This window comes from Elgaria multicarinata, chromosome 5 (assembly GCF_023053635.1).
Source record: "Elgaria multicarinata webbii isolate HBS135686 ecotype San Diego chromosome 5, rElgMul1.1.pri, whole genome shotgun sequence".
NCBI lineage: Eukaryota > Metazoa > Chordata > Lepidosauria > Squamata > Anguidae > Elgaria > Elgaria multicarinata.
In genome coordinates, this window is record NC_086175.1 from 122,285,901 (window position 1) to 122,311,259 (window position 25,359).

Consider the following 25,359-nt stretch of genomic DNA (forward strand, 5'->3'; position numbering starts at 1 on the left):
CAGGTTGAGTTTTGTTAAAAGGGTGCGTTTTAAATAAGAGTACAATGTATCGACATCGGGTATGCATTAATATTTAAAAAGGTTTCATATTTAATTTCCAGATTTTTTTTTAGACCTCTGCAATACACAATATTCCAAATTCATATTGAAATGAAATCCACAGCCAAACTATATACAAAATCTCACGTTACAAACACTTCTTTGTATAAGGCCAATTTTGTTTGTTTAAACGGTAGCTGATGATTGATGCTGGGATTATCACTACATTTTAGTTTTTGGCTCACCTGGGTCGGGTTTGCTTGAGACTGGCATTTTTCTTCAGGGTGTTCTCTGACTGCCTTTGCAGTTCTTCAATGTGAGAGTTTAAGACCTGTTCAAAGTCTCTTGCTCGCTTCTCTTCCTCTTGTAGGAACTTCTCTGTTGCAGTTGCAAGAAACAGAGTCTCTGGGGAAGGCTAAATGACACAAAGAATTGGCACAATGAGGACGGGTATAATTAGCCAGCTTTTCTTATTAGTCACTGCACTGGTGATATTATTCCACTGCTGGAATGATCTCCTCTTTTGCTCATATATGTATTCTGTTCTGCAAAGCTCTGAGCGTCCCCAGTGATATCACGTCCCAGTGGAGTGAGTCCAGGTTTATATTCAGATACTGAAGAAACAAAACATGGCCTGAAAGGCGGCCAAGAAATATTTTAAATAAACTTTTTTTTTAAAAAAACACACACACCCCACAACACTATAGTAACAACGCTTGGATGTATCCATGATGTAAGTACCCTTACTATAAAAGTACAAGTACAGCATGTTAATCTTAAATTTTAACATATGGTTTATGTTATTTTTATCCTGGAAAATAATACCTTCTGCACTGCTTTAATGTTGTGTCCCCACCCCACCCCATTGGGTCTTAAGAACATAAGAAGAGCAACACTGGATCAGACCAAGGCTCCATCTGGTCCAACATGCTGTTCACAGTGGCCAACCAGCTGTTGACCAGGGACTGACAAGCAGGACATGGGTGCAACAGCACTTTCCTGCCCATGTTCCCCAGCAACTAGTGTATACAGACTTACCACCTCTGATACTGGAGGTAGCATATAGCCATCAAGACTGGTAGCCATTGATAGGCTTCTCCTCCAGGAATTTATCCCACCCCCTTTTAAAGCCATCCGAATTGGTGGACATCACTATATTGTGGTAGTGAATTCCAGAGTTTAACTATGCACTGGGTGAAGAAGTACTTCCTCTGAGCTGTCCTGAATCTCTCACCAATCAGCTTCATGTGATGACACTGGGTTCCAGTATTATGAGAGAGGGAGAAAAATGTCTCCACATCATGCATAATTTTGTACCCCTGTATCATTTCTCCCCTTAGTCTTGAAGCTAAGGGCTAGTTCACTAATGCATATTTATCATCTTTTACTGTAGCATCAAATGATGACTCATATGTATAGGTGAGTCATTACAAAGTATTCACTAGCTAAGATGTTTAAATCATTTGTCACCTCCAACACAATACTTTTCAACAGAGACAGTTCCTGCATTTGGTTGAGAGTCTTGCAGTGATGAGAGATCATATGAAGTGAATATATTTGTAGACTTCTAAGCAACAAAAGATATACAAGCTACCCTCTACTTGAAATTATAGGATATATCAATGGAATATTTTAATACAGTTAAACAGTTCCATAAATTGAATTAATTACTTTAGTGCTTACAAGAGGCTTCCAATGTGGGTTGATTACAGATTTCCTCACTGATCAACCGTCTGGCTTTTAACTGATTAAAACTATTAAAGAAATATTCCTATTATCAAAACTGAAATATAGCCACCATCTTGAGGGAAGGGAAGGGAACTACTTCCAAAGTTTGCTATTTTCCTCCTTCCTCCTAATCTCTTTTCCTTTTGTGTTATGTCTTTTAGATTGTAAGCCTGCGGGCAGAGAGGATCTTATTACTTCTTTTTGTATGCTGCTCTGCTCTGGGAGTTGTTTTTTGGCTGAAGATTGTAGTAAAACTGCTTTAATTGAACTTTAAACAAAAATCAGTAACAGCTACTGCACACTTTATAAGAAGGAAAAAGCATATTTATTATTTTCAGTTTCATCACTTTATCTGAAATACTGAATAACCCCCTATGACAGAAGGGCGTCAGAGCAATATGGTTTGAAATATGGGCAAGTTCAAATATCATCAGTCTTATGGAAAATCCAATTTTAAAAGATACGCTGACATTAACTTCGACCAAACTATGTCAGCTTCCATTGTCTATGGTCTTTACTGAAGGAATTAAAAAAGTAAGTCATAATATAGCCAGCCAGAGTTGTGCACAGTTAATACAGTAGTTCGGTGTGCAATGCTGCACACAAGAAGAATGGAAGGATCCAGGGATCCACTTTTCATGTCCGTCTGTTTTGCAAGGGAAGTCGCTGTATGTGGGGATTGGATGTGCAAGCACATTATGATGAAGAGGTGCATGCCAGACTCATTGGCATTGCCTAGTAAACAACAATATACCTTCCCATCCATCTTCTGATATGGCTGGGAAGACACACACACACACACACACACACACACACACACACACACTTGTGCAGTGCCAGTTACATGCAAAAAATAAAGTAAAATGTTCTGATCATGGTCATAGTTGCTTTTCCTGAAAAATTAACTAGCTTTGAAGAGAATCTGGAGGCCATCTTTGACTTTATTTTCCCCAACAAATTTGGCACAACAGGAGGCGAGTGTCAGTGCAGCCAGTGTGGCTATGCAAATGTAGTCTGTGACTAAAGCTTTGGCTACCTTTAAAAGCGAAATCAATTGAACTGTACAAGCCTACAATTACTGCATAAATTCTAAAGCTACTTATTATCGCCCAGACACAGAGAGAATAAAACTCCTTCAATTTAAGTGTTGGGACACACTGACATTCAGCACTTTGAAGTGAGGTGGTTCTGCACTGGCTTCAAGCTTGCAATTTGTGGCATTTGCTCTGGATCGCAACTCTTAAGGGGGAACTAGACCTAAGGATCCATAGCATAACCGTGCAAGATGGCTGGTGCATCTTGCAATAGTAGTCAGCCAGCAGTCTGTGTTAAAAGTTTGCTGCTTTGCACTGCACTATGACTTGGGCAGATTGTAGGGAGAGGAGTATAAATGGATTACATCCAACAAATGGATTACATCCAACTACAAAGCCCTGCTTGAAGTATCAATACACAGCTGTTGGTGGCGGCCCAAAACTCGGGGTTTGCGGCCCAAAACTAGCACAAAACTTTGGCATAAGTTCGGAAAAGATTCTAGGCTGGGGGTGGGTGGGTTCCAAGTTAACAGAGCCACAGATGTGCAAGGAAAATGCTGCTCATGCAGTGAGGCTTTCTCTAGCTCCCATTTGTGGAGGCTGCGCATAAGACATTTTCTTCATTGTCCCTGACCACTGCAACCTTCCATGCTCCATACTAGGTCTTTCTTGAGGATCCCCCAGCATCCAGGAGTAGGTTTGCAGCAGGCACAGGGACTGCACCGGGGAGGTGGACAGGAACCCTCCACCACACAAACAGACTTCCACTTGTGTAACCTTTGGGTGCAAACCAGTATTTCACACAGGGAAGTAAGGGAAATACTAGCTGGAAGAGTGAGATTTGACCTCTCTCTTTGATTAAACAAAACCAATAGATACTTACCACCCGATTTTCTTCCACAACATAGACATGGTTCAGTAACATATCAAACTTTTTCCTTTCAGGAAAGTAGGTGATGTAATGGTGCTCTGGTGGAGAGGTTGATCTACCATCTGCCAGGGGTTCACGGTCTCTGCTTGGTCTTTGAGGAGGCAAACTGGAGCTGCTTTCAATGCTGACAATATCGCCTTGGCCATGCCAAGCAGGATTTTGCATTCCGTAGCGTCCATGGTTTTCATGCGTTGCAGATTGTGGTGCCCATTCACTTTCATTCTGCACAGGTCTAGAAGATCAATTAAAAGGGTTGCAAGCTATGGTGGCCAGTCAATGCCATTAAATATGGCTAACAGGTGAAATATGCTGCTCCAAATTGACCATGCAACCGTTTCACAGAACTTTAGTGACACCTCCATTTGGGCTGCCGGTGGTGAAGAAAACATCCAGCTTTGAAACTCAGCCCAACTTTGGACTCATTCACACTCGAAAGTATTCCACAGGCAAGTTATCAAACACCACATTTGAGAGGAAAATTGCTCAGAAAGTCCTATAAAACCACATTATGAAGTCAGAGTTATGTAACCCAGGGCAGAATCTAATGGGGCGTCTATGCCCCCGCCAATTTGCGTACACTTCCGGAAGTGGCCCCCAGCGCTTGTGCAGTAGTGAGTTAGCGTTTCCAGAATAAGTCGAAACAGGTGGAAACACTCATTTCTTGAAGGAGGCAGATCGTTGGAGCTCACGTAATGGAGCTTATGTAAGCTTATAATTACGGGAGCTTGTAAGAAGAAGCACTGCTCATTTGGGAGCTTCCTCTAGGAAGTGCTAAATCACCCTTTCATGAGTGGTGGGTCCCATTTGCATAATGTAATCAGCTGGACCCACTGATTGTGGAAGGGAACTGGTGGGGGAGTAAGCGCCCTGTTGGATTCTTCCTGTAGTACTGCCCATAGTAAAGGGCAATGGTTTCCCAGAAACACAGGCAGAATCCTATCTTTCCTCTCTCATCTCACACTATTGCCCCGCTCGTGCTTTTCGCTCCTCTAATGCCTTGTTTCTCACCTGCCCAAGGGTCTCTACTTCTCTTGCTCGGCTTCGTCCATTTTCTTCTGCTGCCCCTTACACCTAGAACGCTCTTCCAGAACATTTGAGAACTACAAATCGCAGCTTTTAAAGCTCAGCTAAAAACTTTTCTTTTTCCTAAAGCTTTTAAAACTTGATTTTGCTCTGACTTTTATACTGTTAGTTTTACTCTACCCTGTGCCTGTTTGGTGCATTCTCTTCCCCTTCCTATTGTTTTATTATGATTCTATTAGAATGTAAGCCTATGCGGCAGGGTTTTGCTATTTTATTGTTTTACTCTGTACAGCACCATGTACATTGATGGCGCTATATAAATAAATAATAATAATAAATAATAATAAGTCTTCCCCAGCTTTTCAGACCTCAGATCCTGGAATCTTATGCATGAAAAAATATAAGTTTTGAAGATACGTATGTAAAAATTGAGGGGGGGGAATCTTTTATAATGAACTGCCAAACACCAAGTCTGTATTTTAATTGGCAAAGTTGAAAAGGTTAGGAATTGGAAACAAGTGACTGGGGGGGGGGAGAGAACAGTTTATGTTGGAAGATTAGTTGCTTTACAATGGTTTATGTTGCTAGTGAGTAGCAAGTCAATGTTTTCCTTAACTCCCCGCTCCCTTTTCAGGACTTTCCTTGTGATCAAGTTATTCGCTCTCCAATATGTAGAGATCACATTACTGGCAATAATTGAAAAGGTTAGGAGGGGGGTGCTATAAAGAAATGAATTCTCAGTCAAAGGAATGGGTCTGATGTTCTAATGACGTGTGGGCATAATGAAGGCCACAAGTGTTGCCTTACTCATGATCCAAAACGTACTCAAGGCTCCTGTCTGTGCTAGTTGCTTATAATAGCATTTTTGTAGTACATTTTCACATGTGAGTGGATTTCAGCACCACGTAGCTTTGTCTTAAAGATGCAATGTAATATAATGTAATATAAGAATGTAAGAAAACTCCTACTAGGTCAGACCAAAGGGCCGTCTAGTCCGACATTCTATCTTTAGTGTCGGGCCATTGGATGCCTCTGTTCACAAGTAGAAGGTTATAGCTCTCTCCTGTTTGTCCTCATCACCAGATGGTCAGAGATATATTGCCTCTTACACGGAAGTCCTATTTAACTTATCCTGGCTAGTGGCCATTGACAGGCTGATCCTCCATTTATTTGTCCATCACATCTTGTTGCAATGAAATCCATACATTAATTCTGTTGTGTCAAGGAATACTTTCTCTCGTCTTTCCTGAATCTCTTGCCATTCAGTTTCACTAGGTGAGAAGAGGCCTTCAGCAAAGTCAGCTTATACATCTCATACTGGGGCTTCCTTGGAGGATATACACTTTATATTCTAAGCAGCCACAATCTGAAGCAAACACAGTTAATGACGTTACTTGCATTTATTTGGTGTCTTTTGGTTTTCCACTGGGCAAACATTACCAAGAAGCATGAACATAAATAGAACAAACACATTAGCATGGCATCTGGAAATTGCCAATTATCGACCCCCACGCCTCCAAACCCTGCCACATTTTTTCTATTTTTACTGTCTCAAAGACATCTTTTTGCCCTTCATTCCTTGGCATAATTGCCATGGAAACAGAAAAGCAAATTAAAATAGAAAAACATGGTTTATGTTCACAATAAAATAAAATATGCCCTAGAGTGAAAATAAGCTAGCAACAATAGCTTGGTGCGTCTGCTTCTGTCTGATGTTTGATAATATAACAGAGGTTTGCTGGGAAAACGTTGGTGCCTTTTACACTTTGCAAAGTCAAAATCAGCATCCCACAATGGACTCAATTCCCATAATTTCTGGAATGACACATTTGTTTTCATGTTGAGACATTACAATTTGTGCATAATCTGTATTAGGGCTACATACCTGCACTATACCAATTCACATTCACGTTTGCCCAGTAGCCTATGATGTGGTTTTAACAAGTCCAGAATGTGTACTTCATGAACAATTCCAGTCATGGATCCATATTTACATGACAGCATGTTCTCAAAGTCAAACTCTGAAACTTCAGACAGCTCCTGGTCAACAGCTGGTTGGCTGCTGTGAGAACAGAATGCTGTTCTAGCTGGACCCTTCGTCTGATCCAGCATGGCTCTTCTTATGTTCTCTACGTACACATAACAGTATATGGAATAGTGAAGGGGATAGTAGTCTCATTTAGGAGATCCAAAACATAAATCATTCTTGACAACCAGTCAAAATATTTTGCTATCCCTGGATCAAAGGGAGGAAAGTAATGGTCCAGGTACGAGATCCTATCATAGCAATTTGGCTTACCAATCAACCTAGCTCCAATGTATCCTTTCTAGTTTTACAGTGAACAAGGAACTAGAAGATGCTGAAGTGTGGCTGTTTTTGACAGCCAGTCAACATATTTTGTTTTGCCAGTTTTGAGGAGCCGGTTCTGGTGGCTCACAAGTGGGAATCTCAAGTAAAGTTAAAGGAATTTGTGGTGTTACCCACATTTCTATTGCCTTAGGTATGTCTGGAGGTTGAGTATGTCTAGAGAGTGCGGAATGTTGGACTGAGTGGGCGTGGCTGGTGATGCTGTGGAAAGGGGGGAGGAGTCTATATATGGGGGAACTGAGTGGTTTGAGGTGTTCAGTTGGTGATTGGGTTTGGAGGGTAGATGTATTTAGCTGAGGAGTTGTGTGAGGAGTGAGTGAAAATAAGATCATAGGGACTAAAGATTGTTATTGTTAGATTAGTTACTACCAGTATTCTTAAGAATAGGCAGGATTGGAATAGAATTCGAAGGAACTAAGAACTGTAAACAACAATAAACATTTTCTTTATTTTGCTAACATAAAACCCCGTGTCAGTTTGGCTGTGTCTCCTGCTCTAATAGTTCATAAATAAACCCATTACATTAAACCTTCAGCCTGCTATATTCACAGAAAAGCCTTTTCCCAAATCTCCTTACCTTTCCCCTCTGCTATAAGGGAAAGGTTACACTTTTCTTTTTACCCTTCCTCAGGTATTTAAGTGGTGGTGCTTAGCCTGAGGGAGGTGTGCGCGTCAAAGCCTTGTGTGTGAGGTGGTGGCATCCCAGAGTTCCAGTAAGATTTGCTGGGTTTCAATTTGCATTTGGAAGACAAGTATCAGCTTGATTCTGCATAATGGTGTAAAGTGTAATAGGAATTGACAAATCAATCAGTGGGTTTAGAAGGCTCTGTGGCATGAGGACCAGGAATTCATGCAACTTTGGAGGGAAAGACAACCCTGAAGTCTGACAACAGCCATCAGAGGATCTGTGGGAGTAAGGCTCAACTCAGGAGCAATTGCAAAGTCAATTATCTGCCCAAGAAACTCAACACTCAGTAGAAGCTTTTATGTGTTAACAAATCCTGAACCGAGCATCTGTCACTCTGGTATGTCTCAGGCTTGGGGGTCTGTCCGCATAAACACTTTTGCTGCTTTTCGTTTTGTCCCTCACAGCACCAGTGCTAGTTCCCATGCTTTCCTCATGCTTTCAACCCTCATCAGAACAGCAGGGCTGGGTTAGTTTTTCACTTTCCTGAATCGGTTCTAAATTCATGCAATTGCACACATCAGAGCATCTGACGGAATGTGCAGAGGAAAGTGGGGAAGCCTTCTGCACACCTTTTTTTTTTTTTTTTTTTTTTTTTTTTTTTAATAATTTTTATTCATTTTCAACACTATATAAACATAAATGAACATTTCCAAAATATAATTGAAACAAACACAATAAGAAAAAGAAATACATCAAATATCTGCTTCATACATATTGAATAATTGTTGAGTACAAATATCAAAAACTATTACATATGCCTTATCACACTACAACATTTTCATTCTTAACATAAAAGTGCACCCCCCACCTCGGGATCATTCTTGAGTCCAAAATCTAATCGTTTCTTCTGATGGTGGTTTCCCATTTCCCTTAGTAAACACGAACACTAGGAACTGTTTCCAAATTCCTTCGAACTCATTTATTTTAGTTACGCCTTTTCTCCACTTAATATTACATGTCAGTTTATCATTAATGGCTATATCCCATACTACTTTATACCACTCCTCAATAGAATATTCCCCTTGGATCTTCCAGTTCCTAGCTATCATCAATCGTGCTGCAACCAACAAACTCGATATCAGCTCTATAGTTCCTTTTCCACACTTTATATCTTCAAATAGTGACAGCAATGCTATTTTTGGTGTTTGTTCTATTTTCATTCCCACTATTTCTTCAATTTCTGAGAACACCATCTTCCATAATCTTTGTACATATTTGCATTGCCACCACATATGTAAATACGTTCCTTTTTCCCCACATCCTCTCCAACAATTTGCTGAATGTTGATCACTTATCTTGTTCAATCTAACCGGGGTTAGGTACCACCTCCATAAAATTTTAAAATAATTCTCCTTTATTCTATACGCGCAGTAGCTAATACTGAACTTCGAAATATTGTGTTCTTGTCAGTATACCTATACTAAATATGACATGTTTTTTGGATTCCTTATACAATTTCCTATTAGATAAGACTATTTTTTACTCCTCTAGGACATTTGAATGTGAACATTTTGACTCTATTTTGCTAGTATTAAAACCATTTTTAAATTTTTTATCTAGTTATTTGCTGAAAAAAGATATATATATATATATATATATATATATATATATATATATATATATTCATATTGATGTACAAATATATTATAACAGCATTTGAAGAGAAAACTTGTCCACTTCAAAATTCCTACAGGTCTTATGGTCAGTGACTGGACTAACTAGGGAAAATATACTTTTTATGCAGCTGTGTGGAAATGGCATCTCAAAATTCTTCATGTGATTTGTGGGCAGATAAATTGGGGTGGTGGTGGACCATTTAACCATATATATTTTTCTGGAGAAGAAGAAAATTCCTCCATTCTTCATCAGTTTCCTTCTTTTTCTTAAGTGTGTATATATGCGATACTGCTACATGTGACAGCAATTGTGTTGGCAGGTTGGCCACCATTTTGCATCCTCCATATTGCCCCAGAGATCCTTGTCATTCCATAGTACTGTGGGGGAAAAGCGTGGCTACCATAAAAATGGTGCAGAATATTGTCAGGTTTTTAGCCTGTGTAAGTTTTTACTGGAACTAGAGTCCTAAGAAGAGTTAATTGGGATACTCATCTCAAGGCCTTGGAAAGAGGCCAGGATACGCAGGTGAAGGGTATCTGGGCAGAACAGCAAACTAGCTGATGCAATCCAGTGTTCACATTGCATGAGAACACTGTGATTGGTTCTCATCTGTATAAATATGTTATTGATAATGAATCAGTGTGGAGAGTTTGTTGGAAAGGCAGAAGAGTTTTTGCTGGAGCGTTACTTGTACAGTAAACTTAGATAAGTAGTTAAAAGCTACTGTGTCTGAGTCTTCCTTCTTCATTGAACCATTCATTTGTTACCTGGATCCTCTGGTTCAGCTTGCGTTATTTGCACTCTGTGCATGCTCTGTGGAAGTGAAACACTTCACCCTCCTGACAAATATTCTGAGAAAATCCTGCAAAGTGGCCTTCTTCTTCTGGGATTGGAGGGTGGGAAAAAGAAAACATCTCAGAGATGTTCTCAGAAAAACGTCTTCTGAGAAATGTCACCTCTTCTCTAGTCTGTTCTTGCCAGAGGATGTAAGTGTGTGTATGATTTAAATGAGGGGGAAATGATTAATCATCCCCTCCCCCACTGCTGCTATGTCTGTCCAACTGAGGGGCCCCCATAGCTGCTTTAAATGAAAATCAAAGTCTCAGGAGATCTGATCACAGTTCTCCTCCACAACAAGAAGCTTGGTCCTTAAAGCATATAACCATATGTAGCAAATGAAGATTGGATTACTGCAATGCACTCTATGTGGGGCTGCCCTTAAAGCTGCTCCGGAAGCTGGAGCTAGTGCAGAATGCTGCAGCTCGGCTGTTGTCTGGACCTGCCCTTTTCCAGCATGTAACTCCTCTGCTGAGGGAACTGCACTGGCTGCCTATTTGCTACCGGGCCAGGTTTAAGGTTCTTGTGTAGAAAGCCCTAAACAACTTGGGACCAGGATACCTGAGAGAGCGCCTTCTCCCCTACCAACCTGCCCGGTCACTGAGGTCATCCGAGGGCCTGCTCCTGGTGGTTCCACATAGACCTAACCTTCGATTGGAGGTTTCAAGAGCCTTCAGCATGGTAGCCTCCCTCCTGTGGAATTCCCTGCCTCTGGAGGTCAGGCAGGCGCCAACTTTGTATTCCTTTTGGCGCCTCCTGAAAACGTCATTATTCCAGGAAGCCTTTTCTTAATGACCAGCCATGGTTCACTGTACATTTTGCTTCTTTTAAAATCCATTTAAAGTGTTTTATTCTGTTTTTATTTTATTTTATCTTGTACACCGCTCCGAAATTTTAAATAGAGAGGAGAGCGGTATACAGATATTGTAAATAAATAAATGAACAGGAGGCGAAGTTCAGATTAGTGTTTAACTTAATAATCTTCTATCTTTGAATCAAGCTCTAGTCAACTCGGAAGGTAAATTTGTGGGTACCAAAATAACAATGATAAAATGTTTGGACTACATCCAAAGAACTGCTTCCCAGAACTGTCTAAATGTGTCAATGCATGAGCTCTTCAAGCTACCATTTAAAATATTTCATTTAACCTGAACTGGATCTGGTTCTCTGCCATTTTCAGGAAGTGGTTGAAGATTATTTTTAAACATTCTGTGTCAGTGTTTAGGATATATTTGAGGTAATTTATTATGTGACAGGCTAAAAATGAGTGGGAGCCAGAGATATATTTGCACATTATTTCTTTCTATTTAGTGAAGGATATCTTTATATTTTGTACTGTTCTTCCCCCTCAGATTTGAATTTAATGTGATATTTATTCATTGAAGAACACACAGAAAAATCACAAAAAAGAACTGAAACACTTTTAATGAAACTTTTGAAAATTGGAAGTAGCAGGAGAGAAAGAGATGAGATGCAAGGTGTAGTTCAAACTGCTTATTAAAATAATCTGCTGAGCAGTTTACACCACATATTGCTTTCTCTGGTCCCCATGTACTTTTTTTTTTAAAGATGGTATTAACATATTCTGTATGGTTTGTTAAATGAATAGCAAGAGGCAAACCAAAATGTGGTACTACAGCACAAAAGGCTGCATTAACAGGAACATCTTTCAAAAATTTGGAAAGACACAAGACAACTTGACTCAGTACTAAAGACCCTACTGAAATGCCCTGATAACCCCTAGAAAATGGCTCTATGAGCAAATTCAGCATGTAAGATACAATTAGGGAGGTTGTGGAACTTACACACACACACACACACACACACACATTATAGGATATTCTATGTCAGAAAGTCTGAACTGGGTAATCCATTGTTTCCCTTAACTTTACAATAAGTAAAAACTGTATAACTAATAGAGCAATGTATGAGGGCAGGGGAAAGAGAATACATGGTAGAAGAACCACCACTTCCTAAATGCTTCAAGTCTCCTGTAGTTCCCCCCTCCCCATTCTGAGGATGTTTTCTGTGGAATAAGCAGTCAGCGGATCGAAAACAACTCTAATCTGCTCCTAATGCCCAAATAGAATTAGCCCTTTTTATTTATTTATTTATTATTTGTTTTATCTATTTATTTTATTACATTTATATACCGCCCCATAGCCGAAGCTCTCTGGGCAGTTTACAACAATTAAAAATAGTAAACATTAAAAGTATACAAAATTTAAAAACCATCAAAAACATAAAAAACAGTATAAAAAATGCAGGTTGCTTACCTGTAACTGTAGTTCTTCGAGTGGTCATCTATGCATTCACACATATGGGCTTTGCGCCTGCGCAGAGACCAGACCGGAACCTTCTCTAGCTGAGTGGAACGTTTTTGGCGGGAACCCCTCCCCCACGCTACTGCGCATGTCCATGGGGTTCCCGCCCTTACCTCAGTTTACAGGAGTCCGACATCGTGCCCCCATAAACCTGAGTGTAATTTAAATAAAGTACATTCCACATATAACTGTGTCATTTGTAAGTCTCACACCACCAAGTGGGGATGGTGGGTGGGTTGTGTGAATGCATAGATGACCACTCGAAGAACTACAGTTACAGGTAAGCAACCTGCATTTCTTCTTCGTGGTCTCTATGCATCACACATATGGGCGAATAGCAAGCTGACATACCTTTGGAGGTGGGTTGGTGCATCATCTGAAGATCTCCGAGAGCACTGTCCTTCCAAACGAGCAGTCCTGCCTCGCACGGGTGTCCAAACTGTAGTGCTTGACAAACGTGGATGGAGTGGACCACGTTGCGGCTCTACAGACTTCTGCCAAGGGAACACCTCTGGTGAAGGCCACCGAAGTTGAAACAGCTCTGGTGGAATGAGCTGTCACAGGTTTCACTAACTCCATTTTAGAAATAGAGTAGGCCAATTCAATTGCCTCCACTATCCAACGTGACAGTCGTTGGCAGGAGACAGGGAGTCCCTTAGAAGGCTCCCCATAACAAATAAACAACTGTTTTGTCTTCCTAAAATTGTCCGTTCTGTCCTTGTAAAAAGCAAGAGCCCTTCTTACATCGAGAGTATGCAAGGCAGACTCAAGAGGTGTAGATGGATTAGGAAAGAAAGCAGGCAAAGTAATGTGCTGGGACAGATGAAAAGTTGACACTACCTTAGGTAGGAAGGCTGGATCTGTGCGTAGCACAACCTTATCCTTATGAAAGATAGTGTATGGGACATCTATCCTAAGAGCTCTAAGCTCACTTGCCCGTCTTGCCGATGTAATGGCTACTAGAAAGACAGTCTTTAAAGTAAGTAGCCTAAGGTCTGTCGACGCCATGGGCTCGAAGGGCTTGCGTGTCAGTGCTTGCAGCACAACTGACAGGCTCCATGGTGGCACGATACTCTTCACAGTCGGTATCGTGTTCTTCAGACCTTTCAGAAATTTCTTGGTTGTTGGATGGGTAAAAGGTGTAAACCCATCTATACCTTGGTGAAAAGATGTAATCGCAGCAAGGTGAACCCTGATGGATGCTAGCTTAAGTCCTTGCTGGAAGAGTGTCAATAAATAATTGAGGATGAAAGACAAATGGCAAGATTCTGGTATTTGACCATCTTTTGAAGCAAAGTTCTGAAATCTTTGCCACTTTGCCGCATAAGTCTTTCTTGTGGAAGGCTTTAGTGCTGCCAATATAATGTGATCCACAGTCAAAGTTCTAGTTGCAGAAGAGGAGTGGTTGTTATCCTCCATGCAGTCATCTTGAGGGTCGACAGATCTGCGTGTCGAACCCTGCCCTGGTGTCGAGACAGTAGCTTCGGTGTCGACGGGAGCCTGATGTAATCCCCTCTCGATAACCGAAGAGCGTGTGAGAACCACGTCTGTCGAGGCCACCACGGCGTGATCAGGATGCAATTGGAGTTGTCCATCTGGATCTTGGCTAACACCCTTGTCAATAGTGGGAAGGGTGGAAATATGTACAGGAGATTTCCTCTCCAAGTCCTGGTGAAGGCATCTCCTAGAGAGCGCTTTCCTTTTCCTGCCCTGCTGCAAAACTTGGCGCAGACCGCGTTGTCCTCGGTAGCGAAGACATCGACAACAGGGCGGCCCCAGTACCGAAAAAGGCTTTCCCGCACTTCGACGTCGAGCTCCCACTCGTGGTCGACATGGAAGGATCTGCTGAGAGAGTCCGCAATGACGTTTTCCTTGCCGGCTACATGGATCGCAGTCAGGTAAGTCCTTCTCTTTATGCACCAGTTCCATATCCTGAGTGCAGAACGGTTCAGAGGGTGCGATCTTGTTCCACCCTGCCTGTTGATGTATGCCACCACGGTAGTATTGTCCGTCGCGATCAAGACATTCTTGCCCTCGATCAACTGTGCAAATGCTCTTATTGCATTTTCTACAGCCATGAGTTCGAGGTGATTGATGTGCTGTTCTCTCTGTGATCGAGGCCACCGACCTTGAGCAGTAAGGGAGTCGCAATGAGCTCCCCATCCTTCTAAGGATGCATCCGTCGTGATCGTTACCGAAGGCGCCTGTTGTTGGAATGGAACGCCTTCGAGAAGAGTCGACATCGAGAACCACCATTTCAGCGATGCCCTGACTTGCTTCGGTAACGAAAGGTAAGTTCGTCGAGCATTGAGCCTGAGATCGAAAGTCCTTAAAAACCAGGCCTGCAATACCCTCATTCTGAGTCTTGCAAACCTGATGACTGCCGTAGTGGCTGCCATCAGGCCTAATAGTCTCTGGACTGTCCAAGCCGATACTTTCCGACGACTTTCGATGTCGATGGCTAACTGCTGCAAGGTGTTTGCCCTGGTTGAAGGTAAGTATGCTCTCCCGTCTCGAGAGGATAGGGTTACCCCTATGAAGTCCAATCTCTGCTGTGGAGTCAAAATGGACTTTTCGTGGTTGACCCACAGCCCCAACGAGTCCAACAGGTTGAGGGTGGTTAGTATATCCGACTGGAGCGCCTCGCTGCTGTCCGCTACGAGAAGCCAATCGTCCAGGTACGGATAAACATAAATGCCTTTCTGCCTTAGGTGGGCGCATACCACCGCCATGACCTTCGTGAAGACTCTCGGTGCCGTGGCCAACCCGAACGGAAGAACGGTGAACTGGTACTGGGATGCACCGATCGAAAACCGCAGGTAAGCTTGATGCGACTTCCTGATGGAGATATGGAAGTACGCATCCTTCAGATCCACCACTGCGAACCAAACTCCTTTTTGTAGAAGCTGCAAAATTGAAGTAACCGTTGTCATACGGAACTTCTTCGGGGTGATGAACTTGTTCAGTTGTCTTAAGTCCATGATCGGTCGAAGACCTCCATCTTTCTTCGGGACCGTGAAGTAACGGGAGAAAAAACCTTGGTTGATTTCCTCTGTAGGTACGGGAGAGATGGCTCCTTTCGATAGCAAGGTCTGTACCTCGAGTAGCAGAGGAGGGGATGGAGTCGTTACTTTCACGCCGGAAAAAGGAGGAAGGGCATCGAGCTCGATGGCATAGCCCGAGTTGATGATAGTGAGCACCCAGGAGTCTGATGTTATTGACTCCCATTGATGGTAATGGGGTGCTAGGCGGTTCGCAAAAGGGAGTGGATCTGGGGCCGAAGAGTCAAACCCGCTGCTTTTTAGAGAAGTCGGGCTGACGTTTTTCCTGCTGGAAACGACTCTGATAAGGCCGTTTCCTTTGAAGTTGTTGCTGCTGCTGCCTTGGTTGCTGGTATTGAGGCCGCTGCTGGTATTGTTGTTGTGGGGGAGGCCTTGTCCATCTTCTAGGTTTGTATTGTACAGGAGGGGCAGAAAAACCCATCTTTTTAGCAGTCGTACGAGCCTTATAGATGGAATCTAAGGTCTCGTCAGTTTTTGAATTAAACAACCCTTCGCCATCGAAGGGCATGCTTTCGATTCTGGCTTTTGTCTCGGTAGGGAGGTTGGCTGATCGTAGCCAGGCATGCCTCCTCAAAGAAATGGCCCCCATCATATTCTTTGAATGGCAATCGACTTGATGCCTCGCAGTTGACAATTGTTGCCTCGCAATCGCCGAAGCCTCCGTTTGGAAGACCCTCGCTAAGTCTCTTTTATCCTCTGGGAGGTAGTCACATAGTGACCCCACTTTCTCCCAGAGGAAGAGCTGGTACCGTGCCATTGTTGCTTCGTACGTTGAAGCTTTGATACCGAGGGAGGATGCCGCGTAGATCTTTCTGCCTGCCAAATCCAACTTCCTACCCTCCTTGTCAACGGGAGCAGCATGAGCTCTTTGAGAATGACCCTGGGCTGATTCAACCACAATGGAATTCGGTTTTGGGTGCTTAATTAAAAATCCAGCATCCCGTTCCTGAATCCTATAAAGAGATTCTAATCTCTTTGAAGCTGGTTGTGTTACCGATGGTGTCTCCCATGCGAGTTGTGCTGTCTGTTTGAGTGCCGGTGGAAAAGGGATCGCAATTGACAGACTAGTCTTTGTTTGAAAGACATCGTAGATGGGATCGACCTCCGGTTCGACCGCTTGTTCCAGGTCTAAGCCGAGTGCACGGGCCATCCTTAACATATGGTCCGAAAACCTCACCATATCATCCGAAGGTGATGAAGGGTCCTCTCCATGTACGTCATCATTAGGTGACGGTACCGATGCTGCTACAGTATGTATTGAGTCCGAATCAGATGGGTAGTCACCCTCTGGGGATGATACGGTAACCAGTTGCATAGGATCCCGCTCCGTCGGTACCGTGGCAGCTGCAGCAGCTGGTGTCGAAGGGTGGCTTCGACGTCGAGATGGAGATTGATATGCTGATGGAGGCCGTAGCGGTAATTGGCAGACCCTAGTGGTAGGAGGAGGTTGAGGAAAACATTCCTCCTGCGGATAATGATAGGCTTGATCTGTATCATAGTATCTTTGGGTACGGTATCGATCCCAATCATAGAAACTCTGCCTGTCTTGGGGCTCAGAATACCGGGAGACTCTGTCCCAATCACGCCTCGGTGTTAGTCTAGGCGACACCTGCAGAGGGATTACATTCTGGGATGTTTGAGGTCTTGTGAGCTCCCGAGCCGAAGCTGCTGATGCGGAGTCTCGTAACTCACCCTCTGATAGACTAGGAGGGTGTGTCGGTACCGTCTTCCTCGGTATCGACTGAGGTCTCGGGGTCGAGACATGCCTCGATACCGTAACAGCGGTAGGAGGAGTTGTTTGCCCTCGAGGGGGCTCAGATAGTCTGGGAGAGCCATGAGAGGTTTTCTCCGCAGATTTCTTCTTCTTTTTCTTTTTCTTCTCCATTTCGGAGGAAGATTTTGGCGTTCTGGCCTTTTTAGCAATCTTTTTGGCTGCAGAACTTGCCAAAGACCGGCCAGGCGTCAGGGGTATCTGTGCCCTATCAATTGCTCTGGCTTGCACATTCGTCCCTGTGCTTCGGTCAGAAACGGACTTATCAGTTGCCGTTTTATCCATTGGAGCTTCTGTAGCTTTGAGGGCTTTCTCCCAAAGTATCGAGCGAAGGCGGTCTGCCCTGTTCTTTCTGGTCTGCTTCGTAAAGGACATGCAATGGTGGCACGCCTGTACAATATGGCCTTCGCCCAAACAAAGGACACAGAGGGAGTGTCCGTCCGTAGGAGGTAGTTTGGCTCCGCACTTGACACACTTGCGGAACGGGGCCTTTACTGCCATGCGGCAGTCGCGACCGTAGTCGCTAAGATAAACTATCTACAAGAATATAATAATAAATTTTTTTTTTTTTTTTTATAGATGAAAAGAGAAAAAGGGCGAAAAAGAAGAAAGCTGAAGAAAGCTGAAGAAAAAGGTAAGTAGAAAATATTTTTAAACAGATTTAAGCAGAGAAACGCTAGAGGTTCAGTCTTTTGGTCTAGGCACGATGGCGGACGACGAAGAACTGAGGTAAGGGCGGGAACCCCATGGACATGCGCAGTAGCGTGGGGGAGGGGTTCCCGCCAAAAACGTTCCACTCAGCTAGAGAAGGTTCCGGTCTGGTCTCTGCGCAGGCGCAAAGCCCATATGTGTGATGCATAGAGACCACGAAGAAGAACAGTATTTTTGTCTTTAGCACTGGTGCAGCATTGCCAGTAGGGCAGACATAGTAATGGAAGTTCTAGCACCATCAAGGGAGGACCTCTGCAGATGGACTGCAGTATCTGATTCACCTCTGGGGAATCCTTTTTGTGACCATAGGACTGCATCATTATACAGTTTTATAGAGCATATGAAGTTACAGATAAGATTTTATTTAAAATTGTTCTTAAATAGAATTCTATTTAAGGTTGTGGTTAAATAGATTCTATTTAAGGTGGCTACCAGGAGGAGGGCCTTCTCTGCTGTGGCACCCCGGCTGTGGAATGAGCTCCCTAAGGAGGTTCGCCTGGCACCTACACTATGCTCTTTCAGACACCAGGTGACAACCTTTTTATTCTCTCAGCATTTTAACAGTCTATAAATTTAATTTTAACTTTGCTGTTTTAAATTTGAATTTTAAATTTGTATTTCTGCACTGCTGCTGATTTTATCCTGGTTGTGCTTTTATATTGTATTTTATATCTTATTTTTATGCTGTTCAGTTTATGCTTTGAATGGTTTTAATTTTTGTGAACTGCCCAGGGAGCTTCGGCTATTGGGCGGTATAAAAATGCAATAAATAAAAAAATAAAAATCTCTTTAATGATGATCCTCAAGTCATTGAGAAGCTGGAGTTAGGTTAATAAATCCATAGTAAAAATGGGTAGTTGGTCTAGTGGTATTCTCCCTCATCCCAGGTCTTGAAAAAGGACAATTTAAGGAAAAGAAAAGGAGCAAGACAGAAAGCATTGCAGGATAGCTATGTTTCTGACTAAGAAACAGAAAGTGTCAAAAATATAGGATTGCATCAAATGGCCCTAGCTTTGTTCATCAATACAGCCAGTGGTGAGCACCAAACCTCCTGAGCGAATCAGAACACAGAAACGTCTGGGTAAAAAGCTTGGGAGGAGCAATTATCCACGCCTTATTAATAAGCCCAGGCTTGCATTTATGTTTCTAATGTCTGCATTGTTATTAGTTTCCCTAAATACCCCCTGGTACTTCCATGTAGAGATGGAAAATTACTGTTCTGGGAGAGAAAGGCAAACTGATTTTTTACTAAATATTTTCAGCATCAGGAAAGCTTACATGTATGTATTGCCCTAAGTTAAGAAACTGCTTGGAACGATGCCACAAAACCTGTCATCCCACACAACACATCTGAGCCTCAAGCGGCTAGGGTTGCTGTATGATCTGTACCGAGGGCGACACTGTTTCAGAAGTAAGGCAAATTTATTATTATTTAAAATAAGCCCTAACAGAATGCCTTAAAATCAAGAAATAGCAGATGTTTAAGAACACAAAGGCAATTTAATGAAAATAGAACACGTCCCAATATATTTCATAACGAGGTAGCCGAAGAGTTTTATAGATTGGTTTATATATACCATTTTCTCAAAACTTCCTCATCTACAAGTTTATGTCTAGAACTCAGAGGTGTGCTTCCACCCTACATTATTAACTGGTTCCTATAAAGATTACCTACTACGTATCCAACCCTGATGGAGTTGTGAAAACGATAACAGTGTGCAAGGCAGTATTAATGCAATTGTTGTGGAATTCGTACACTCTCTTTTACACGTGTTTGCAATTTTGTACACTATCTGCTCTGGAAGAAGACCATTACTGAAAAGCAGTTTAATAGGGGCAAGGCCACGTTTTCTCCTTGGCAGAGGCCTTGACTGAGCAATCCCATCAAAGATGCATTTTCTTTCAGGCCATGAAACCTATTACGGTTGCATTATAATTGCACTGTGACTATTATGGAATGGCCTGCTTCCTTGGTCATAACATAACGAATAGCTGTGTGCTAAGCTTCATTGGTTTGCCCCCTGCTATAATTGATATAATTCCAACCACATCATCAGAGACAGCCTCCAATAAACTACAGTGACGTAAAGTGTCATTACAGAAGAACAAATGAGGGCACGCTCACTTTCAATATGCAGCCATTTGCAGAGCTACAGGGAGGGTTTGAAAACAGTAAAATCAGACTTGTTGCAAAGTCATTATAATATCTCGTTGCAATAGGCAGTCTACAAATTGGAGAAGACTCTGCCCCACAATTAAGGGCCCGGATGAAGCAATAGTTTCTTATCTCTCTGAATATCATTCCCTCCAACAGTGAAATCAGGGGGTTGAGTGCCTATCAGTTTGGAAGTGAAAAGGGGACACTAAAAATCGGGGAGTGGTGTCTGCAAACTCGGGGGACTCAACAGGTAAACAGAAGTATGCAAGCTTGAGCATTAAAAGAAAAATAACTGTAAACAACACAACTTCAAAAGGCGCTAGGAGGGATAGTTTATAGCAAGGGTGCAAAAGCTTTTCTGCTGGAGGGCTGCACGTGTGTGTGTGTATGCACATACATACACACACACACACACACACTCACACCACCACCACTAGCAGGGTGTGTAGTTTCTCTGCCACCACAAGCAGGGTCGGAGGAAGGAAGGAAAGGAACCTCTTGTGCAAGCACTGAATCATTACTGACTCTTGGAGGGACGCCAGCTTTCGCTGACGTTTTCTTGGCAGGCCTTATAGCGGGGTGGTTTGCCGTTGCCTTCCCCGGTCATTATTACCTTTCCCCCAGCTAACTGGGTACTTATTTTACCGACCTCGGGAGGATGGAAGGCTGCCTGAAACCAGCTTCCGCTGGGATCGAACTCAGGCCGTGGGGAGAGAAACTGCTGCTTTACCGCTCTGCGCCACACGAGGCTCCACAAGCAGGGTAGGGGACCCTTTTCTACCCATAGCTAAGCTATATATAAATTTTGTATACTTTTTTAATGTTTACTGATTTTAACTTTTGTAAACCGCCCAGAGAACTTTGGCTACGGGGCGGTATATAAATGTAATACATAAATAAATAAATAAATAAATAAATAAATAAATAAATATAAATAAATAAGCCAGGCTGAATCACCCAGCAGCCTTTTCTGCTGTGGCACCCCAGTTGTGGAACGAGCTTCCCAGAGAAGCTCACTTGTTGCCTACATTGTTCATGGCACCAGGTGAAGTCCTTTTTTTAATTATTCTTCTTCCAGGCATTTTAGATTTTCAGTTTGTTTTATGTCTGGTGTTGTGTTTTAAATTTTTGCACTGCTGCTAGCTCATGTTTATTTTATTTTTATATTGTAGATTTAAACTTTTAAAATTTCCTATTGTATTTTATAGTCTGTATTTTTAAATCTTGTATTTTATGGTTTTAATTGTCGCGAACTGACCGGAGAACTTCAGCCATTGGACAGTATTAAAATGCAATAAAATAAAATAATTATGAATAAAAGTTCCACCAGGCTGCAGCAGAGGGAGAGAAGGGAAACAGGGCTATTTCATCAGCTCTTATGAGAGACAAGCTGCCTCTGGCTCTACCTCAACAGTCACCTAGCAATGGCAACTGTTTCCATCCCAGAAGGTCATTGTAATAATAATAATAATAATAATAATAATAATAATAATAATAATAATAATTATTTCTTCCATCCTGCCTTTTGCCCTATGCTCAGCCTCAAGGTGGCTTTACAAAATTAAAACATATATAGTTAAAACCTATAAATAGATATATACAAAAATTAAAAATATAATTTAGGTACACTTCAATATTAAAACATTTAAAACTTTTAAAATACGTAACAATTTTAAGAGTCCTATGCATAGAAGGAGATCCAGACTATTCGCTAAAGGCCTGCTGGAACAAAAAAGATTTTGCCTGCATCTGAAAGCACATCAAGGAGGGAGGCAGTCTAGCTTCCCTGGGAAGGGAGTTCCAGAGCCCTGGAGCAGCCACCGAGAAGGCCCTCTCCTGTGTTCCCACCAGGAGCGCCTGTGAAGATGGTGGGACTGAAAGAAGGGCTTCCCCTAAAGATCTCAAAGCTCAGGAAAGCTTGTAAGGGAGAATACGGTCTTTCAGATAACCTGGACCCGAGCCGTATAGGGCTTTATAGGTTATAACCAGTACTGGATGTTTGACTGGTTTCTTTCCCCCCTCCTTCCTCCACAAACCTTCTTCCTTTTATGATACATCTTTTAGATTTGGAGCTTGAGTGAAGGGCTATCTTGTCTTTTATTGTTCTGTAAACCACTCTGGGAGCCTTTTCAAAGGAAGTGCAGGGTGAAGATGCTTTAAATAAATAAGAAATAAATAAGACACCTCCACATATTTAGTGGCAGTATGTCTCTGAGTATCAGATTCTGGAATCAAACAAGATGAGAGGGCTGTTGCTTTCATTCCCTGCTTGTGATTTTCCTAGAGGACCAGGCTGACTGATTGGCTGTATCCAGCAAGACAGTTCTTATGTTAAATCATAGAATTCATTTCTGCTGCTCCCCATGAAGACACCAGGGGAAAAAATATCTAAGAAGAGATAAAATAGAGCTATTCGTGCACAGTCATGTACCTACCTCTCTCCCTTCTCTTGCATTTTTACTGAAGTCTGGTTGGCACGATTTGTTCCGTAGTATGTAAAGGGCTTCACCAGCAAAGGTATTTCTGTGTTCCTTGGCAATTTAACAAGTTCATTCTGTAACCTTTCATCCTTATGCTCGAGCACATCAGTGGATTCCAAATAGTTCTTGCGTTCCTTATTAGACAAATCTATCATCTGTTGAAGGATTTTTTTAAAAAAACCAACAGTTTATTTACAACCTCATCATAATTGAATTCATACAAAACAAAAAAGAAATGGGCACAAGGCAATATTTTTTATACATATTTACCATCTGTAAACATACAGCATTTATAGTAAATGATAATGCCAGTAGTATTGCTTCCAGAAACAGCAAATGAGAGGAATGGGTAGAAATGTTAATCGCCTTTACAACATAAACATATCATATTACAATTGTTCAAGGCAGCAACCATTTTTTTTTAAATCACTCAACATATTTGAATTACTTGCCTCTGAAGGCTTAAAGAGTCACCATTGTGATCCTTAGCTGACAGAGTTGTAAATATTTTCATTACAATGCTCCCTGAAGTCATGTTTTCACATGAGGAAAACAAAGAAAAATACTGAAGTCATTGCTATGTTATTCTCTGAAAACTTATATATGCATAAAATTACAATATACTAGTAGCGAAGAGAAAAATGTATTTTAAAAATCAAACGAGGCTGCTGGTCCAGCCAAAGTTAGATTCCACTGATGTAAATGGAACAGGCGCATATATCCATCCAGATATAATCATTCGTAGAGGGCCGGTACTACATGTCATGATATGCCACCCTGAAAATAAGTCATGGTGGGTGGGTTATTCACTTGCTAGCTCACGTTACTCCTAACAGATGATCAGGTGCTCTGCGGTGTTCCATGGTTTGCTTCCCCTAGTACTCCCACTTGCTCCTGGAATGTATCCCACGGGCTTTGGCAGCACAACCTCAGCAACCTACTCCACTAAGGAGTGCAAATGCACTTCTAAGGGCCTTGCTAGACGAAGCCTTAGCGTGCTTTGAGGCCTGGTTTCCCTGCTGTGCGTCCACATGACGCACAGGGGAATCCGGGCCCAGGCTGCACCGAAGCCTCCCTTAACGCGCCATAAGCGAAGTCGCTTATGGCGCGCCTTTTCCGCAGCCCCTCAGGCCGGGGCTGCGGAACGTCTAGCAAGGTCCGTGGCTTTTTGTGGCTACTTGCTTACTTGCGAGTAGCCGGGAAAAGCCATGGACTGGGCACAGCGCGCTGTGCCCATCGGGCCAGGGGAGGGGATCCCAGCCAGGGGGGGGGGGGAAGCCGGACCTGGCAGGAGAGGGGGGGGAGAAGGCCGGGCACCGGGATGGCATCAGGGAGAGAGAGGATGGGCGACGCAGGCATTGGGGCGAGAGAGGGCGAGCGGGGAGAGAGTGGCCAGGGAGCATCTGGGATGGCGGGGGGGGGGATCAGGAGCGGAGGGGGCTTAATTCTTAAAAAAAGGTACTTACCTTGCCTTCGGGCCGCACGTGGCCCCTTTAACCAAAAAAAAAAAGGCCGACGCTGCAGGGCTTCCGTAGTCCCTGCGCGTCGGCCGTCTAGGAGGCAGGGCGGCGCGCTCTAAAGTTAGCACGCCGTCGCCCCGCCTCCCTGCCGGCTTATCCCGGCACATCTAGCAAGGCCCTAAGAGGAGGAGAATTTATTTTGTAGATTTCACCACCACCACCACCTTTGGGGAGATTTGTGCATATCTAACATTTCCCCCCTACCCTTGAGATTTGCACAAATTTAACTTTATTTTTTTATTTTTTTAACTTTTGGAGAGTTTTATGCAAGTTTGCCAAAGTGCAGTAGTGACTGTGAATTTGCGCAAATCTCCCCTAAAGTTAAAATATATAAAGTTAAATTTGTGCAAATCTCCCCAAAGGTGGGGAAAATGTTAAATACACGTAAATCTCCTGAAGGAGAATTTTTTTTACACACATTAAATTCGCACAAATCTCCCTGAAGGTTAAAAAAAAGTTATCGCTGTCTAGGGAGATCACGAAGTAGAAGAGTTAATTGACTAATGTCATTTCAAGACATAATAGAGAGGGGATATTATTTGCAAGATCATGAGGAGTGACTGGGTTTTTTTTGCTGGTCTTGCTAGGCAGCTCCGTAGCCCTTTCTGACAAGCCACACACAACCCATCATAGCGTGTTCACACGTCATGACAAGCCACGCTGAAAACAAGCCATGGTTAACACACGATGCTGAGGAAATTATGTCAGGTTCAGATGTCATGACAAGCCACCCTGAAACAAACAAGGCTGAAAATCCATCATGGATTGTTGTGTCATGCAGACCACATCAGACTAGAGACATTGTAGTCAATAGGACTTATGTTAGTCATGACTAACAAGTCCTATGGATATCAGTGGGTTTACACCCAGTGGCCTGGTTCAGACAACACGCTAAACCATGCTGCTTAACCACAAAATGGTTAAGGGAGGGCATTAAGGTTAATGCATTCTATTAACCATTTTGTGGTTAAGCAGTATGGTTTAGCGTGTTGTCTGAACCAGGCCACTATGTCTAATTGCTTCTCTCTCCCATAAAAAACAATGGGACTTAAGAACATAAGAGCATCC

The 25,359-nt window shown here is 42.7% G+C and overlaps 1 protein-coding gene across 1 annotated transcript in view; it reads right to left on the reverse strand.

Moving 5' to 3' along the window:
* Positions 1–280: 280 nt before the first annotated feature.
* DEUP1 (deuterosome assembly protein 1) overlaps positions 281–25,359 on the reverse strand; it is a 68,981-nt gene continuing 43,902 nt past the window's right edge. Inside the window, exons 9-11 of the mRNA XM_063127150.1 lie at positions 22,727–22,926; positions 3,685–3,964; positions 281–454 (exon numbers count right to left, since the gene is read on the reverse strand). Of these exons, the coding sequence (XP_062983220.1) occupies positions 281–454; positions 3,685–3,964; positions 22,727–22,926 (654 nt within the window). The remainder of the gene's footprint in view (positions 455–3,684; positions 3,965–22,726; positions 22,927–25,359) is intronic.